Source organism: Phacochoerus africanus, chromosome 1 (assembly GCF_016906955.1).
Source record: "Phacochoerus africanus isolate WHEZ1 chromosome 1, ROS_Pafr_v1, whole genome shotgun sequence".
Taxonomy (NCBI): domain Eukaryota; kingdom Metazoa; phylum Chordata; class Mammalia; order Artiodactyla; family Suidae; genus Phacochoerus; species Phacochoerus africanus.
Genome location: NC_062544.1, coordinates 113462595 through 113483267, shown reverse-complemented (window position 1 = coordinate 113483267; position 20673 = coordinate 113462595). Strand labels below are relative to the sequence as shown.

Sequence of the window (20673 nt, the reverse complement as noted above, 5' to 3'; positions counted from 1 at the left end):
CTACAAAAAGACTTGACAAGTTGTACTGATGAGCCAAATACAGAGAGCCCACCTTACAACTTAGGACTAACAGGAGCAAGCAAAAATGTTTCCTTTCAATGAAATATAATTAAAATAAATGTAAAATCTTTTTAAAGTGAAACTAATTTTTCACCTTTATGTTTACTGTCAATAGGACAAGTTCAGGATGGAGAAGATCTAGCTTGACCTCAGTTCATACGAAATAAAATCTAGAGTTTAGCTGTTATAAATTCAGTATGAGGGAGTTACCATTGTGGCTCAGCAGTAATGAACCAGACTAGTATCCATGAGGATGCTGGTTCAAGCCCTGGCTTCACTCAGTGGGTTAACGATCCAGTGTTGCCGTGAGCTGTGGTGTAGACATGACTCGGATCCAGTTTTGCTGTGGCTGTGCTGCAGGCCGGCAGCTGTAGCTCGCAACTTCCATATGCTACAGATGCAGCTCTAAAAAGCAAAAAACTTAAATAAATTAATTAATCCAGTATGAGTATTAGTGTGAAATGGTAGCCCCAAAGTCTCCAAATATCAGGCTTTATATCATGTTAACAAAAAAAAAAAAATCCAATTCAATGCTACAAACACATGCATAAAACTTTCTACATGCCTGGTACTGATTTATGTATGTCAAGAACACAAAGATACATGTGACTCTTGAACAACATGTGTTTGAACTGTCCAGATCCATTTATACACTAGTTTTCTTAATAAATATAGTACCTATATCTTCACTTTGGAGTTCTGTAATTTAACTTGAAGTTTGCGGAAAAGTCTGTATTTGATTAGAGATCACGAATGTGAAATCAAAAGAACTAGGGTTGAGTCCCGATTCCATCCAAATTGTTTCAGCTTCCAGCCTTGGTTGAGTCAACTATCAATTCCTTTGTTTTCGAGGCAGAAATGGCAGAGCACAGATTTTCTGACTGAAAGGTTGGCACCCCAACCCTCTGCATTGTTCAAGGCTCAACTGTAAATATGGCACGATTCCTACTTGGATAAGTTTGTAGCCTAAAGCAGAGTTTTTAAACCATGAATCACAGAGTTAATTGAGTGATTTGCCACCAGTATTCTTAAAGAAATAGAAACGAATAGAAAACCTCAAAGTATATTATAGAAAGTACTATATCATAAAAACTTTAACTTTTTCAGTGTGTGTATACATACACAAATAAGAGATAATAATTTCAAACATATTTTGTCTTTTTAGGGCAGCACTCACAGCATATGGAGGTTCCTAGGCTAGGGGTCCAATTGGAGCTACAGGCACCAGCCTACACCAGAGGCACAGCAACCTGAGATCCAAGCCACGTCTGCAACCTACACCACAGCTCATGGCAACACTAGATCCTTAAACCACTGAGTGAAGCCAGGGATCAAACCCATGTCCTCATGGATGCTAGTTGGGTTCACCAACCACTGAGCCATGACAGGAACTTCTCAGAACATATTTCTTACTGTAGGTCATAGTCAAAAGTTCGAAGGGCATTAATCTAATAGAAGAAGATATAATAAATATACCACTATTATGATACAAAGTATCATAAAACTTAAAATCTATCTAGTTGGAGAAAGATAGGGGCATGGTCAAGGGTCTAGAAAAAGATTTAAAAAGATAATAATATATGACAGGAGCCTTAACAGAGAGGAAAGAATCTGAGAGATAAAGACAGAGTCGGGATGGGGTGGAAAGTACCCCAAGTAGCAAGAATAATATAAACAAAGACATAATGTGTCAAATAACAAGAAGTGTTTAATACGTGGCAAATAGTACTGGCACATGGCAGCACCAGTATAATTAAATCCAGACAAAGGACTTGGAGAAAGTTCAGTTTGACTAAAGTGTAAAGTACAAGCAGGTTAGAGGATGAAGCTAAAAAAGCAAATTTGAACCATAACATGGAAGTGCTGGGCAAACAGTAGATACTTAATGAACGTTAGCTATTTCACTGGCCTTACTTAGCTCAGGAGCCTTAAGTCATGTTATTTCTAACATCCCCTACAATTCTAAAAAAAAACTTTTTGGCAACGCCCATGGCATATGGAAGTTCCTGGGCCAGGGACTGAACCTGCACCACAGCAGTGACCCAAGTCACTACAGTGACAACAAAGGATCCTTAATCTGTTGCACCTCAAGAGAATTCCTAAAATTTTATGAATTATAGAAGGGCTGTGATGTAAGTTATGTATATGTAGACACTGCAGCTTGCAGCAATGCCAGATCTTTAACCCACTAAGTGAGGCCACAAATCGAACCCACATCCTCAGTGAACTCCCAAGAAAGTTTCATAACACAAACTATTAAAAATTAAAATTCAGGGAGTTCCAGTTGTGGCTCAGCCGTAGCAAAACCCACTACTATCCATGAGAATGCAGGTTCAATCCCTGGCCCCACTCAGTGGGTTAAGGATCCGGTGTTAGGAGACGGGATTAAGATGGTGGAATAGAAGGACTGGAGCTCAACTCCTCCCATAAAAACAACAAAAATACAACCAAATGCCAAGCAACCTTCAACCAAATGGACTGGAAACTTTCAAAAAGATCCTACTCCAGAAGACAAAGAAGAGGCCACATCAAGAGGTAGGAGGGGTGACTAGACCATATAAGCAAGCCCAAACCTTCTGGGTTGGGAGCCCAAAGAACTGGAAAGTAACTGTATCACAGAGACTCACCCACAGGAGTGAGAGATCTGAGCCCCATGTCAAATCCCCATGCCTGGGGATCTGGCACTGGGAGAAAGAGCCCCCAGAGCATCTGGCCCTGAAGGCCAGGGGGCTTGTGCACAGGAGCTCCACAGGACTGGGGGAAATGGAGACCACATTCTTGAAAGGTGCACACAGACTTCCACATGCACTGGGTCCCAGGGCAAAGCAAAGTCTACATAGGAATCTGGGTCAAACCTGAGTGCAGTTCTTAAAAGACCTCCTGGCTTTTTGTGGGGGAAGAGCATTGGATGCAAAGCTATTGGGAACAGTCATCAGCATGCGTTTCTTGGGAGGTGGCCATTTTGGGAAAATCTGGCCCCACCCATCAGCAATGAGAAGCCCCAGGCCAAACAATAATCCAGGTGGGATCACTGCCAAACCCATCAGGAAACAGGCTGCCTAAAGACCCCCCAGGCACACAGCTGCCTCTAACCTCACCCAGAGACAAAGCCCCATCCACAGGTGGAATAGGAATCAGCTCCACCTACCAGTGGGCAGGCACCAGTCCCTCCCATCAGGAAGTCTAGAGTAAGCACCCATACCAAATTCAGCCACAAGGGGGGGGGGGCAGACATCAGAAGTAAGAGAGGCTACAACTCTATTATTGTGAACAGGTCACCACACCAAAAACCTATAAAAATGAAAAGACAGAGAACTACAACTCAGATGAGGGAGAAAGGGAAAACCCCAGAAAAACAGCTAAGTGATCAGGAGATTCTCAGCCTCCAGGAAAAAGACTTTAGACTGTTGATGCTGAAGATGATGCAAGACACTGAAAATAAACTGGAGGCAAAGATGGATAACTTACAGGAAACACTGAGCAAAGAAATACAACATATAAAACTTAAACAAGAAGAGATGCAAAATGCAATCACGGAAATAAAAAATTCACTAGAAGCAGCTAGCAGCAGAATACAGGAGGCAGAAGAATGAATAAGCAAGGTGGAGGAGAGACTAGTGGAAATCACTGATGCATAACAGAAAAGAGAAAAAAAATTGAAAATAAATGAAGAGAGTCTCAGAGAAATCTGTGACAATGTTAAACGCACCAACATCCATATTATAGGGGTGCCAGAAGGAGAAGAGAGAGAGAAGGGGACAGAAAAAATATTCCAAGAGATAATAGCTGAAAACATCCCTAACATGGGAAAGGAATCACTCACTCAAATCCAGGAAGCACAATGAGTACCATATAAAATAAACCCAAGGAGGAATACACCACGGCACATATTACTCAAACTGACCAAAATTAAAGACAAAGAGAAAACCTTGAAGGCAGCTAGGGAAAAGAAACAACATACAAGGGAACCCAAATAAGGTCACAAGCAGATTTTTCAGCAGAAACTCTGCAGGCCAGAAGGGAGTGGCATGATATACTTAACGTGATGAAAGGAAAAAACCTCCAACCAAGATTACTTTACCCAGCAAGGCTCTCATTCAGATTTGAAGGAGAAAGCAAAAGCTTCACAGGTAAGCAAAAGCTAAGAGAATTCAGCAACACTAAACCAGCCTTACAACAAATATTAAAGGAACTTCTCTAGGCAGAAAAGACTACAACCAGAAACAAAAATTCCACAAATGACAAGGCTCACCAGTAAAGGTATATATACAGTAACGATATGAAATCATCCATGAACATATACGCTACCAAAATCAGAAATTATGAGAAGAGGAGGGTATGAATGCAGGATACTAGAGATGCACTTGCAATTAAGAGACCAACAACTTAAAACAATCTTGTGTGTGTGTGTGTGTATATATATATATGTATATATATATAGACTCTTAAATCAAAACTTCAGGGCAACTGCGAACCAAAAATCTACAATTGATAAACGCACAAATAAGAAAAATCAACTCAAATACAACAATAATCATCAAACCACAAGAGAAGAGAACAAGAGACGGGAAGAAAAAAGAGCTGCAAAAACAAATCCAAAACAGTTCATAAAATGGCAAGGAGAACATACATATCAATAATTACCTTAAATGCTAATGGACTAAACGCCTCAACCAAAAGACATAGACTGGCTGAATGGATACAAAAACAAGACCCATCTACATGGTGTCTTCAAGAGACCCACTTCACTTCTAGGGACACATACAAATCGAAAGTGAGAGGATGGAAGGAAATATTCCATGCAAACGGGGATCAAAAGAAAGCTGGAGTAGCAATACCCATAACAGACAAAATAGACTTTAAACCGAAGAATATTTTAAGGGACAAAGAAGGTCATTACATAATGATCAAAGGATCAATCCAAGAAGAAGATGTAGCACTTTTACATATCCACGCACCCAACGTAGGTTCACCACAATATATAAGGCAACTGCCAACAACCTTAAAAGGACAAATTGACAGTAACACAACAATAGCGGGGGACTTGAACACCCCACTTACAGCCATGGACAGATCACCCAGACAGAAAATCAATAAGGAAACACAGGCCCTGAATGAAGAAGCATTAAACCAGGTGGACTTAATAGAGATTTATAGGACATTCCATCCAAAAGCAACAGAATACACATTCTTCTCAAGTGCACATGGAACAGTCCCTAAGACTGTTCACCTCCTGGGCTGCAAATCCAACCTCGGTAACTTTAGGAGAACTGAAATCATGTCAAGCATCTTTTCCAACCACAACGCTATACGAAGGGAAATCAACGACAAGAAAAAAAAAATGCAAAAAACACAAACACATGGAGACTAAACAACATGCTACCAAACAACCAAGGGATCACTGAAGAAATCAAAGAGGAAATTAAAAAATACCTAGAAGCAAGTGACAACAAAGATACGACACTCCAAAACCCATGGGATGCGGCAAAAGCCGTTCTAAGAGGAAAGTTTGTAGCAATACAAGCCCACCTCAGGAAACAAGAAAAAGCTCAAACAAACAACCTAACTTGGAGCTCCCCTATGGCACAGCAGAAATGAATCCGACTAAGAACCACCGACTAAGAACCATAAGGTTGCGGGTTCGATCCCTGGCCTTGCTCAGCAGGTTAAAGATCCAGGCTTGCTGTGAGCTGTGGCATAGGTCACAGACACGGCTCATATCCTGCATTGCTGTGGCTCTGGCATAGGCCAGCAGCTGTAGCTCCAATTAGACCCCTAGCCTGGGAACCTCCATATGCCACGGCTGTGGCCCTAGAAAAGACAAAAAGACCAAAAAAAAAAAAAAACCTAACTTTACATCTAAAGCAGCTAGAGAGAGAACAGACAAGACCTAAAGTTAGTAGAAGGAAAGAAATCATAAAGATCAGAGCAGAAATCAATAAAATAGAAACAGAGAAAACCATAGAAAAGGTCAATGAAGCGAAAAGCCAGTTCTTCGAAAAGATCAACAAAATTGATAAACCCTTAGCCAGATTTACCAAGAAAAAAAAGAGAGGACTCAAATCAATAAAAGTAGAAATGAAAATGGAGAAGTAAAAATGGACATCACAGAAATACAAAGGATCATAAAAGACTACAATATGCGGAGTTCCCATCATGACACAGTGGTTAACGAATCCAACTAGGAACCATGAGGTTGCAGGTTCGATTCCTGGCCTTGCTCAGTGGGTTAATGATCTGGTGTTGCCATGAGCTGTGGTGTGGGTCACAGACGCGGCTCAGATCCCACATTGCTGTGGCTCTGGCATAGGCTAGTGGCTACAGCTCTGATTAGACCCCTAGCCTGGGAACCTCCATATGCAGCAGGAACAGCTCAAGAAAAGGCAAAAAAAAGACCAAACAAAAACGAGAGAGAGAGACTACAATATGCAACTATATGCCAATAAAATGGAAAACCTAGAAGAAATGGACAAATTCTTAGAAAAGTACAATCTTCCAAGACTAAACCAAGATGAAATAGAAAAGATGAATGGGAGTTCCCGTCGTAGTGCAGTGGTTAACGAATCTGACTAGGAACCCTGAGGTTGCGGGTTCGGTCCCTGCCCTTGCTCAGTGGGTTAACAATCCGGTGTTGCCATGAGCTGTGGTGTAGGTTGCAGATGCAGCTCGGATCCCGCGTTGCTGTGGCTCTGGCATAGGCCAGGGTCTGTGGCTCTGATTCATCCCCTCGCCTGGGAACCTCCATATGCCACGGGAGCAGCCCAAAGAAATAGCAAAAAGACAAAAAAAAAAAAAAAAAGGATGAATGGACCCATCACAAGAACTGAAATTGAAACTATGATTACAAAACTTCCAACAAACAAAAGTCCAGGACCAGATGACTTCACAGGCGAATTCGGTCCAACATTTAGAGAAGAGCTAATAGCTCTCCTTCTGAAACTACTTCAAAAAATTGTAGATGAAGGGATACTTCCAAACTCATTCTGAGGCCACCATCACTTATACCAAAACGAGACAAAGATACTGCAGAAAAAGAAAATTACAGGCCAGTTTAACTGATGAACATTGATGCAAAAATCCTCAACAAAATACTAGCAAACTGCATCCAATGATACATTAAAAGGATTGTACATCATGATCAAGTGGGGATTTGTCCCAGGGATGCAAGGATTCTTCAATACCCGCAAATCAATCAGTGCAACACACCACATTAACAAACTGAAGAATAAAAAACCATGTGATCCTCTCAATAGATGCAAAAAAAAGCCTTTGACAAAATCCAACACCCATTTCTGATTAAAAAACCCTTCAGAAAGTGGGCATAGAGGGAACCTAACTTCAACATGATAAAGGCCATATATGATAAACCCAGAGCTAACATCATCCTCAATGATAAAAAGCTGAAAGAATTCCCACTGAGATCAGGAACACAACAAGGATGTCCGCCCTCGCCACTACTGTTCAACATGGTTTTGGAAGTCCTAGCCACAGCAATCAGAGAAATCCAAATTAGAAAGGAAGAAGCAAAACTACCACTAGTTGCAGATGACATGATACTATACCTAGAGACTCCTAAAGACTCTACCAGAAAACTGCTAGAGCTCATCCATGAGTTTGGCAAAATCACAGGATACAAAATTAATACACAGAAATCGACTGCATTTCTATATACTAACAACGAAAGAGCAGAAAGAGAAATTAGGGAAACAATCCCATTTACCATCCCATCCAAAAGAATAAAATACCTAGGAATAAACCTACCTAAAGAGACAAAAGACCTGTACTCTGAAAACTATAAGACACTGGTGAAAGAAACCAAAGACAACACAAACAGATGGAAAGATAAACCACACTCTTGGATTGGAAGAATCAACATTATCAAAATGACTATACTACCTAAGGCAATGTACAGATTCAGTGCCATCCCTATCAAAGTACCAAGGACATTTTTCACAGAACTCACACAAACTATCTTAAAGTTTGCTTGGAAGCACAAAAGACCCAGAATAGCCAAAGACATCCTGAAAAAGAAAAATGGAGCTGGAGAATCAGGCTCCCGGGCTTCAGACTATACTACACAGCTACAGTCATCAAAACCTCATGGTACTGGCTCAAAAATAGAAATATACACCAGTGGAACAGGACGGAAAGCCCAGAATTAAACCCATGTACCTACAATCAACTAATCTATGACAAAGGAGGCAAGAATATACAATGGAGAAAGGACAGACCCTTCAATAAGCGGGGCTGGAAAAACTGGACAGCCAAAGGCCTCTTGGTTTAAGAAGGAACTCAAAAAATGCTTGCTGAATTCAACTTCTTTTGTCCCTACCAACGATGTCTTTAAAAGAGGGCAATAGTATCAACATACTCCTCAGGGCTGTTTAAAATCTGCCTTCTGAATTGTCATGCTTTGAATCTGTACTCATCATTAATGGAAATCACATATTCAGAAGCAGAACAATAATAACTATTATGTAGTCCTTTAAACATGTCTACTATAGAAATAAAATTCCTTAAATATAACTATACAATTTGAAATTTGAAGTCTGTCAAGAAGGGCTTATTTTCTGAGCCAGAGACATACACTACTGAAAAATTCCTTTCAGAGGCAACACAGTGTAAATAAAGAAGCTATGGACTAGAATCCCAAATAGGTTCAAATCTCAAACTGGCACTTGATGGGCTAAAGTACCTTAAATAAGTCACTTAATTTCTTTCTGCTAAAATTTCTTTCTGATCTGTTTTTTTAAAAAGGGATGGGGGAGAGGTGGTATCACGGTCTAATAAAGCTCAAGCAGAATCATGATGTGGAAGTTATCTGTAAACACTAAACCCCTGATGATAAAACATCAAGCACATCCCACATCAGAATAAAAGAAAGCCCTAGGTATATGACATCTTCTCTACCCCTAGTGGATGCCTTTACCTCTAAAAGATATAGGACGCTGTCAGAACCTTCAAAGGCTAGGATTCCCTAACAGAATAAGTAACTAAAGTACCCAATCCCTAACACTGTTTCACTGAGTTGTAGCCTATTTACCAACAAATTTACTGAAATTTTGTGAATACTGGTTCTTTCAGATATGGTTCCCATGGATATATTCCCTTCCCACCTTCAGATGCTTCTGCACTACAGGACCATTACAAGGTAAATTTCTTTTAATGATTTATGCCTTTTTTAATGCTTTTTTTTCTACCTAGAGAAAATCAAGCTGAAGGAAATCAGTTAAAAGGAAGGCAGAAAGGAGTTCCCATCATGGCTCAGTGGTTAATGAACCTGACTAGGATCCATAAGGACATGGGTTCACCCCCTGGCCTTGCTCAGTGGGTTAAAGATCTGGCACTGGAGTGAGCTGTGGTGTGGGTAGCAGATGTGGCTCAGACCCCATGTTGCTGTGGCTGTGGCGTGGGCTGGCAGCTGCAGCTCCAATTCAAACCCTGGCCAGGGAGCCCCCATGTGCCACGGGTGTGGCCCTAAAAAGACGCACACAAAAAAAAGTAAGGCAGAAGATGTGCATTGTTTTTAAATTAGAAAAAATAATAAATATGACTTTATAAGACTAAAATATATTCTGGTTGGTAATGAGGAAATTTTTTTATGGTCCGCTAAGTGAGGATTGGAAAACAATAAGCAATAAATTCTCTAAATTATTACAAAATTTACCTCAGGACAGCAGAATAAACAAGATGGTCTTATGAAGCAGTTTCCATTTCTAAGATGCCAACTGAATACACATGTGCTCAAACCTCTGCTGCTATGCTAAGAGTTTAATTACAAACTTTTTTTTTGTCAATGGTGTTTGCTGCTGCTGCTGCTGCTGCTGCTGGAGAATGGGAAAAGTATTTTCTTGGTCTTTGATTTCTATATTTAGTAGTTTGGGTGCAATTAATATGGGAAAAGACAGGTGTTTCACAAAAATAGTTGGATTTTTCTCACCTAATGCACTTTAGAATAGGAAGCTTCTTAACAAATGGGACCTAATCAAACTTATAAGCTTTTGTACAACAAAGGAAACCATAAAAAAAAAGACAGCCTATAGAATGGGAGAAAATAGTTGCAAATGATGCAAGAAACAAGGGCTTAATCTCCAAAATATACAAATAACTCCTACAACTCAACAACAAAAAAACAAACAACTCAATCAAAAAATGGGCAGAAGACCTAAACAGACATTTCTACAAAGAAGACATGGGGATGGCTAGTAGGCACATGAAAAGATGCTCAACATTGCTAATTATTAGAGAAATGGAAATCAAAACTACAATGAGGTACCACTTCACACCAGTCAAAATGGCCACCATGGAGAGGAATCAAAATGGTGGAGGAGTAAGATGTGGTGCTCACCTTCTACCACAAACACATCAAAAAAAAAAAAAAAAAAAAACCCATCTACATGTAGAATGATTCTCACAAAACATCTACTGAACGCTGGAAGAAGACCTTAAACATCCAAAAAGAGCAAGTCCACATGACTGGGTAGAACGAAAGGAAAAAATAGAGAAAAGGAATCAGGATGAGACCAGCAATCCTGAGAGGGAGCTGTGAAACAAGAAAGGAACCCACAGCCTGGGAAGCCACCTAACTGATGGGGAAATCAGCTGAAACAGATGGACCTCAAAGTCTTGGAGAAAAGTGCAGCAGCTGGACTGAGGAGGGCAAAGCAGAGAGAGAGGCATACAGGTCCCAGACACCACAGCCTGAAACACTCAGATGGGGGTTGGGCACTGAGACTCAGGCTCCAGTGAACAGGAAAAATATAAGCAAAATGAAGAAGCTCAGGAATTATTCCCAGTTAAAAGAACAACAGAATTCATCTGAAGGAGCAAACAATGAAATAGACGTCTGTGGTCTAACAGACACAAAGTTCAAAAAGGAGAAAGTGAAAATACTGAAGTAATTAAGAGCAAAAATGAAGGAATTAAAAGCAGATATGAACAGTAATGCAGATTACTGTAGAAAAGAACTAGAAAATATAAGGAAGAGCCAAGAAAAATTATAAAATTAATTTGCAGAGACTCAAACTCAGTTAAAGGCACTGAGGAGCAGAATGAATACTGCAGAAGAACGAATTAGTGACTTGGAAGACAGAATAATGGAAATCACCCAATCAGGACAGCAGACAGAAAACAAAATGGAAGAACATGAAAGCTGGAGTTCCCGTCATGGCTCATTGGTTAACGAATCTGACTAGGAAGCATGAGGTTGTGGGTCCGAGCCCTGGCCTCACTCAGTGGGTTAAGGATCCAGCATTGCCGTGAGCTGTGCTGTAGTAAAGAGGAGTCTAAGAGTTCCCGTCCTAGCTCAGCAGAAACGAATCTGACTAGCATCCATGAGGACACAGGTTCAACCCCTGGCCTTGCGCAGCAGGTTAAGGATCCCATGTTGCTGGGGTGTACGCCAGCAGCTACAGCTCCAGTTCAACCCCTACCCTGGGAACCTCTATAGGCCACAGGTGTGGCCCTAAAAAGAGAGAGAGAGAGAGAGAAGTCCAAAGGCAGCAAGAGAAAAACCAAGATTAATTATAAGGCCCCATAAGGCCATCAGCTTATTTCTCTACAGAAACACTACAGGCCAGGAGACTCTTTGTGGCTCAGTGGTTAATGAGCCTGATTAGCATCCATGAGGATGCAGGTTCTATTCCTGGCCTCACTCAGTGGGTTAAGGACGCAGCCTTGCCATGAGCTGTGGTGTAGGTCACAGATGCGGCTTGGATCTGGCATTGCTGTGGCTATAGCGTAGGCCAGCAGCTATAGCTCTGATTAAAGCCCTGGCCTGGGAACTTCCATGCATGTGGCCCAAAAAATCAAAGGAAGGAGGGAAGGAAGGAAGGAAGGGAGGGAGGGAGGAAGGAAGGAAGGAAGGAAGGGAGGGAGGGAGGAAGGGAGGGAGAAAGACAGACTACAGGCCAGAAGAGAGTGGCAAGATATATTCAAAGTTCTAAAAGGGAAAAATCTGCAGCCTAGAATACCCTCTCCAGTAAGAATATCATTTAAAATAGAAGAAGAAATAAAAGAATTTCTCGAACAAACAAAAACTAAAAGAGTACAGCAATATTAAACCTATTCTGAAAGAATTACTGAGAGGGCTTCTCTAAATAAAAAAAGAAGCAAGAAGAAATAGGAAGGAGAAAATCATACCTAGAAAACAATCAAATAAGTCAATATACAGATTTAAAAGAAAAAAAAGCCTAATGTAAAAGCGATGATAAACACAAGGAAGAGCAAAAGCACAAACATTAAGATGTTAAAAAAGGACATCAAAATTGTAAAATGTAGGGAAGGAAAATAAGAAAATCTAGACTTTTTTAAGAATGGGTTTGAGCCTATATGACTATCAGGCTAAAGCAAGACAGACAAGGTTAACATACTTGAAAAACAGGGCAATCATAAATCAAAACTAAACAATACATTCACTAAAGCTAAAAAGAAAAGGACACAAGCATAAAACAAAAGGAAATAATGCAACCAAAAAAGAAAATAACAAAAAAGAAACAATGAATCAACTAGAAAATAAGGTTTAAAATGTCAATAAATACATGTTTATCAATACTTACCTTAAGTGTCAATGGACTGAATGCTCCAATCAAAAGACACAGTGGCAGACTGGATAAAAAAACAGCCTACAATATGTTGCCTACAAGAGATTCACCTTAGGGCAAAGGACACCTATAAATTGAAAGTGAGGGGATGTAAAAAGATATTTCATGGGAACCTAAAACACAGGAAAGCAGGAGCTTCTTAAAACTTTTCCAAAAGGCTGAAGAAGAAGGAACACTCCCAAAGACATTCTATGAAGCCACCATCACCCTAATACCAAAAGCAAAGATACTACCAAAAAAGAAAATTATAGGCCAATATCTCTGATGACTAAAGACGCAAAAATTCACAAAAAATTTTTAGCCAACCGAATCCAACAACATATGAAAAAGATCATAAACCACGACCAAGTGGGATTCATCCCAAGTTCACTAGAATGGTTCAACATAGGCAAATCCATCAACATCATACACCACAGTAACAAAAGAAAAGCCAAAAACCACATGATCATCTCAATAGATGCAGAAAAAGCATTTGACAGATCCAACATCCATTCGTGATTAAAAAAAAAAAAAAAAAACTCCTACCAAAATGGGTATATCAGAGTTACCATCATGGCACCAAATAAACAAATCCAACTAGGAACCGTGAGGTTGCGGGTTTGATCCCCAGCCTTGCTCAGTGGGTTAAGGATCTGGCGTTGCCGTGAGCTGTGGTATAGATTGCAGACATGGCTCAGATCCTGTGTTGCTGTGCCTGTGGCGTGGGCTGGTGGCTACTTGTCCAATTAGACCCCCAGCCTGGAAACTTCCATATGCTACAAATGAGGCCCTAAAAAGCAAAAAAAAAGGGGGGGTTATAGAAGGAACATACATTATGTTAATCAAAGCCATTCATGACAAAGCCACAGCCAACAGATACTCAGCAGAGAAAAACTGAAAGCCTTCCTGCTCAAATCTGAAACAAGGAGTACCCTTTGTGGCTCAGCGATTAACAAACCCAACTAGCATACATAAGGAAGTGGGTTTGATCCATGGTCTCCCATAGAGAGTTAAGGATCCAGCCCTTACACAGTTGCAGCGAGCTGTGGTGTAGGTCACAGACGTGGCTCAGATCCAGCATTGCTGTGGCTGTGGCATAGGCCAGTGACTACAGCTCTGATTGGACCCTTAGCCTAGGAACCTCCATATGCCTCGGATACAGCCCTAAAAAGACAAAAAAAAAAAAATCTGGAACAAGACAAGGATGTCTACTCTCACCACTTCTATTTAACATAATATTGGAAGTCCTAGACACAGCAATCAGACCAACAAAAGAAACAAAAGGTATCCAAACTGGAAGAGAAGAGGTAAAATTATTACTCGATGCAGATCACATGATACTATATGAAGAAAACCCTAAGGACTCCACACAAAAATTACTTGAACTGATCAATGAATTCAGCAAAGTAGCAGGATACAAGATTAACATTCAGAAGTTGCTTGTATTTCCGATGCTAACAATGAAATATTAGAAAAGGAATATAAAACCAATACCTCTTAAAAGTGTACCAAAAAATTAAGTATCTAGGAATAAACCCAAGAAGGTGAAATATTTATGCTGAGAACTATAAAACATTAATGAAGGAAATTAAAGAGGATTCAAAGAAATGGAAATATTCCATGCTCCTGGCTTAGAAGAACTAATATCATTAAAATGGCCATACCACCCAAAGCAATCTAGGATTCAATGCGATACCTATCAAATTACCCATAACATGTTTCACACAACTAGAACAAACAATCCAAAAATTTATATGGAACCATAAAAGACCCAGAATTGACAAAGAAATCCTGAGGGAACAAACACAAGCAGGAAGCATAACTCTCCCAGACTTCAGACAATATTACAAAGCTACATTCATCAAGACAGCATGGCACTGGTACAAAAACATATATATAGACCAATGAAACAGAATAGAAAACCCAGAAATAAACCCAGACACCTATGGTCAATTAATCTTCAACAAAGGAGGCAAGAATATAAAATGGGAAAAGGACAGTCTCTTCAGCCAGTGGTGCTGGGAAATCTGGACAGCTGCATGTAAATCAATGAAACTAGAACACACTCTCACACTATGCACAAAAAGAAACTCAAAATGGCTTACAGACCTAAGACAAGACACCATCAAACTCCTGCAAGAGAACATAAGCAAAACATTCTCTGAACTGCACAAATGCTTTCTTATATCAGTCTCCCAAAGCAATAGAAATAAAAGCAAAAATAAACCAACAGGACCTAATAAAACTTACAAGCTTTTGAATAGCAAAGGAAACCATAAAAAAAAAATAGACTGAGTTCCCTGGTGGCTAAGTAGGTTAGGAATCCAGCATTGTGACTGCTGTAGCTCTGCTTGCTGAGGTGGCTCAGGTCCAAACCTTTGCCTGGGAGCTTCCACATGCTGGGGAAGTAGTCAAAACAAACCTATATATACAGAAGAAAAAAAAAAAGACAACCTACAGGATGGGAGAAAATAGTTTCAACGGATGCAACTGACAAGGGCTTAATCTCTAAAATATACAAACAATTTATACAACTCAACAGCAAAAAATCCAACAACATTTCTGAAAAATGGACAGAAGACCTGAATAAACACCTCTCCAAAGACGATACACAGATGGCCAACAGGCACATGAAAATATGTTCAACATCACTAATTATTAGAGAAATGCAAATCAAAACTACAATGAGATATCACCTCACACCAGTCAAAATGGCCATCATTAACAAGTATACAAATAACAAATGCTGGAGAGGATGTGGAGAAGAGGGTACCCTCCTTAACTGTTGGTTGGAAGGTAAACTGGTACAACCACTATGGAAATCAGTATCAAAGTTCCTCAGAAAACTAAATATAGAACTACCATATGACCCAGTAATCCCACTCTTGGGCATATATCTAGACAAAACTTTCATTGAAAGAGATACATGCACCCCTAGGTTCATTGCAGCACTATTCACAATGGCCAAGACATGGAAACATCCTAAATGTCCACTGACAGATAAATAGATTAAGAAGATGTGATGTATATACACAATGGAATACTACTCAGCCATAGAAGAGAACAAAACAATGCCATCTGCAACAACACGGATGCAACCAGAGACTCTCATACTAAAGGAAGTTAAGTCAGAAAGAGAAAGACAAATAGCATATGATATCACTTATATCTGGAATCTGAATACAGCACAAATGAAACTATCTACAGAAAAGAAATAAACTCATGGACTTGGAGAACAGACGTAGTTGCTGAGGAGGGGGAAGGAGTGAGGTGGACTGGGATTTGGGGGTTAGTAGATGTAAACTATTGCATTTGGAGTGGATAAGCAATGAGATCCTACTGTATAGGACGGAACTATATCCAGTCACTTGTGATGGAACATGATGGAGGATAATGTGAGAAAAAGAATACATATGTGTACATATAGATAGATATATGACTGGGTCACTTTGCTGTACAAAGAAAACATTTCTGTCAGAAATTGACAGAACACTGTAAATCAACTCTAATTTAAAAAATACAGAAGAAGGAGTTCCCGTCGTGGCGCAGTGGTGAACGAATCCAACTAGGAACCATGAAGTTGCGGGTTCGGTCCCTGCCCTTTCTCAGTGGGTTAACGATCCGGCGTTGCCGTGAGCTGTGGTGTAGGTTGCAGACGCGGCTCGGATCCCGCGTTGCTGTGGCTCTGGCGTAGGCCGGTGGCTACAGCTCCGATTCAACCCCTAGCCTGGGAACCTCCATATGCCGTGGGAGCGGCCCAAGAAATAGCAACAGCAACAACAATAACAACAACAAAAAGACAAAAAAAAAAAGAATATGTGATATATACACACAAACAGAATACTACCCAGCCATAAAAAAAGAACAAAACAATGCCATTTGCAGCAACACAGATGCAACCAGAGATTCTCATACTAAAGGAAGTAAGTCAGAAAGAGAAAAACAAATACCATGTGGTCACTTATATGTGGAATCTAAAACGTGGCACAAATGAACCTATCTACAAGACAGAAACAGACTCACAGACATAGAGAACAGACTTGTGGTTGTCGGGGGGAGGGGGATGGACTGAGAGTTTGTAATAGATGCAAACTATTATATTTAAAATGTATAAGCAATGAGATCCTGCTGTATAGCACAGGGAACTATACCCAATCTCCTGGGACAGACCATGATGGAAAATAACTTTAAAATGTGTATGTGTCTATCACTTTACCATATAGAAGAAATTGGGACAACACTGTAAATCAACTATAATAAAAAATAAAAATAAAATAGAATAGGAAGCTTCTTTAAAAGGTAAAATAAAGAATAGAAAGATGCAGGACTTTCCAAGCATTTGAAAGGGCAACAGAAAGGAAAGAGAATCTCTAAGAGGGAAAGAGACATAGAGAATCAGAACATTGGCTAAAAGGGTTCAGCAAAGAACAGCTTCATGTAATACTAGAAGATGTAAACAGAGTCAAATACATCACAAAATATTGCCCACTGCCAAGATGAAAATTAAGAGGAATATTCAATTGGTGAAGGACAAAAAAAGACTAACAGCCTCTGAGATCCAACTTCATCATCTGTACAATGAAGATAACATGAGGACTGCTCTGGAAATCTGCATGGTGCAATGTAAGAAAGAACCCCCAGCACTGGCCCATCATCAATCTTTAAAAAAAGGGTAGTTTCCTCCTCCCTCCAAACTCAATCACAGAATATTACAATGGAAAGGGAAGCTCAGATATCGCCTAGTCCTAAGTGAATAAATCAAACATTTGAAAATGCTATAACCTGTACAGAATTGTTATATCATAAAATTTTTAAGGCATTAAGGAAAAACCTTACCAATGTCAAATATATATGAATAGCTGCAGTGGAAAAAAACTCCTTCTCTCACCAACATCCAGAAATTTATCCAAATTGGTGTGAAAAAGGTATAACTTTTCCCCCCTCTGCCAGCAGAGATAGAAATCTGTGCTCCAAGTTGGGCATAAAAATCTTAGTTGAAACTCAAAACATTTTCCCACAGGAATAATGATAATGATTGGATTTCCGGGTAGCAAAAAAACAATGCAGCTAACATCCCATTTTTAATTGACTATTTTCTCACCATAAGTATAATATTTAGGCTACTTTATAGACTGAACTGGCTTTTATGAAAATGTCAGTTAAAGTATAACCCTGACATTCTTATGAAAAAAAATGTATTCTGAATTTTGACCAATCTATAAAGGAACTTTTTAGACCGCAGCTGAGGAAGGGACAGCAGGAGAAAGCTGTGAGAAAAGTAGGAAGAGAGTCTGTTTGGTAGAAAAGGTAAATAAATTACACTAAATCACAGCTGCTAATGTCTTCAGAGTAACTCTCTCATTTAACAAGCATGTAAGTCCTGCTCTGGGCCCAACACTGTATCCCTCCACAGGAAAAATATATATATATATACATATATATATATATATGACTAAACCCACAGTCTAAGGAATGCAAAAATTTTATTCCATCTTCCTGAATAAATCATACACCAAATCCTAGAGCTCTGAGGTTCACATAGGCCTATCTTGATTACCCTGCATTGCCTTCTTCTCAGAACTAACACACCTGAGGAAATGCCTAGTGTTATTATTACACTAACTACAGCGCTAAGGGGAAAAGAAGAAATTAACATTTATGAAGCACTTGGTATGCTCTCATTTGATTTTCACAACCCTGCAGGTACATAATATCCCCAATTTACACATAAGAAAATGGTGTTAAATAGCGTGCCCACAACACCAGCAAAGAGAAGCCAGGGCTCAGAAATCTGTCAACTCCACCACTCAGAGGTTCCTACCTGGAAGGAAAGATATTATGAACTAGGTGCCGCTGGACAACTGACCACTTTCACATCAATTTTTTGTTATTGTAATTAAGCAGGTCTGAGCAAGTTATGGAAAAGATAAACCATCAAATCTTCACTTCACAGAATGTATTTAGGGAATGGTCTAAGCCAAAGGGTAAAATGTCCCCAGAAGTACATCCCGGCTCTTCACATCCTTTCCCAATTGCATCTCAACAGAGACTTCTAGCACTGCCCTTAAAGAGGACAGCTAACTAAAAACTTTAGAAAGTTACCTTTCAAAACAAGATTTTCTACCAGCACAGATCTCTCTACAGGTCCTTAGATTTAAATAAACTCAACTTCCACTTAATTTGCCTGATAGTATTCCTAAACCTTTGCTACCACTGACAGTTTAAAAAGTTATTTGGTAGAGAACTGTAAACTAAACTTTAAGCTGCAGTAAAATGGGAAACAAAAGTCTATGTTTGGACAAATCCCCCTTCTATAATTTTCCATTAAAACTTGGGGGAAAAAACCTGTACACTCATTTTTCTGTTTCTAACTGAATAAGATGACAGGTGACTTACAATAATGCAATGTGGCTGAACTCCTCCATCATGCAATCACCACAAAACATTCAATCCCTTAAATTACTGAATATTCTTTTTAAAGAAGTTGAATATTATAAGCATTATTTAGCATCTAGCGTTCAACATTTGTAACAAAAAAAGGATTCTAAGAGGAATAATGGTCTCATTTAAAAACAGGTTCGTTTGTTTCTTAAAACCGTTACTACGATATAATAAACATTAGGACATGTGCAAAAACACTTCCTACTGTAACAATTATTATTTCTAATACTGAAGGCAAAACAAATTAAAACGGATCAAACGCCGCCAAATCAAATGTCTGCAAAATTCTGAACTGGGAAAATGATGTCAATGAATTTTATCCCCCCCTTTTTTTTTTTTTTTTAAACCTAAGGTTCTTGTCCAAGAATAAAGTCATCGGGTTCCTCAACTGAGATGCGGAAAACTCATTAAAACTGAGGTTTGGAAACGGACTGTCAGAATTGGGATTCTTAGGTAAAACTGTCCTCCGCCCCACACCAGAAACCTCCGGCGGCCGCTGGGGCCCTGCCCGTCCCTCCTGCGGGCCACACCTGCCGAGGGCGCGCAGCCAGCGCCCCCTGCCGCCCTCCCGGAGCCCAGAGACCCACTCCCACCCCCGCGACCTGCACCCGCGCCGCCCCCACCCCGCGCACGCCTCGCACCGAGGCCGCGCAGCCTCCGGGCAGGGGCGGGGGGCGCGCGGGCGCGGACTGAGGCGAGGCCGGCACTGAGCCGAGAGCACAGGCGCGTCACCCAAATCCCCGCCACGAGCAGGCCAAAGCCTCACCTACCTACGCCGTATTTCTCTTCCTCCGTGGGGGTCCACATGGCAGAGACGGGCGCGGCCCCGCGGGAGCGGCGGCCGGGCGACAGTGCGGCGAGGACGGCCGCGGGCCCGGCTGTGGCGCACCGCGAGCCGAGGCGGGGGCGGTCAGGCGGCGCGGAGCAGTGGGCGGCGCATCCCTCGCAGGCCGTCCGGGATGCCTCTGCCGCCACGTCCTGACCGCGAGGTTCTGCAGGCGTCTTAGTACCAGGCGGCGCGGGCGAGGGCTCGCCACCTGTCCGTCCCTGCCGCTCCCGCGCCGCCACTCCGTTCCTCACAGCTTCGCTGCTCGGCTCCCGGCGCCGCCGCGGTTCGGCTCGCCTCAGCGGGCTCGCAAGACGCCCGCGCATGCGCTGCTCCCCGGCGCGCGGGGGCTTGCGCTGCCCGGGCTCGCGCCGCCCGAGCCCGCGCGCGAGCCCACGCGCCGCAACCGCCGCGCGCCAGCGGAGGGAAATCCGCGAGAGGCGATTGGATGGCCTCTCGGGGCTCAGAACTGGTTCTGGTGGCCTCAGGATCCTGGGCCGCCGCGGCTAGCGCTGGAGGAGGCGGGGCTGCGCAGGTGGGACGCCCTCGGCCCCCCACGGGCCTCGATGTTCAATGCCTCTTGCCAGGCACGCCGAGATGGCCGGTCGTAGAGGGGAGAGCCGGGAAGAGAGGGAACGATACCATTTTAAGACCCATCCCGCTGTCACCCACAGCTCTGTCATGACCCCTTCCCTGGAAGGGTTCTGGCAGCCATGGTGCGCATCTCCTGAACCCGCAGGGTGGGATCGTTGCGGGAGAACCAGG

The 20673-nt window shown here is 41.4% G+C and overlaps 1 protein-coding gene across 5 annotated transcripts in view; it reads right to left on the bottom strand.

Annotated features, from left to right (window-relative positions):
- The window catches only part of DOCK3 (dedicator of cytokinesis 3), a 489707-nt gene extending 469519 nt beyond the window's left edge, over positions 1-20188 (bottom strand). For all 5 annotated transcript variants that reach the window (XM_047775399.1, XM_047775426.1, XM_047775408.1 and 2 more), the window contains exon 1: positions 19853-20188. In XM_047775399.1, the coding sequence (XP_047631355.1) occupies positions 19853-19889 (37 nt within the window). In that variant the 5' untranslated portion in view covers positions 19890-20188. The remainder of the gene's footprint in view (positions 1-19852) is intronic.
- Between the last annotated feature and the right edge of the window lie 485 nt (positions 20189-20673).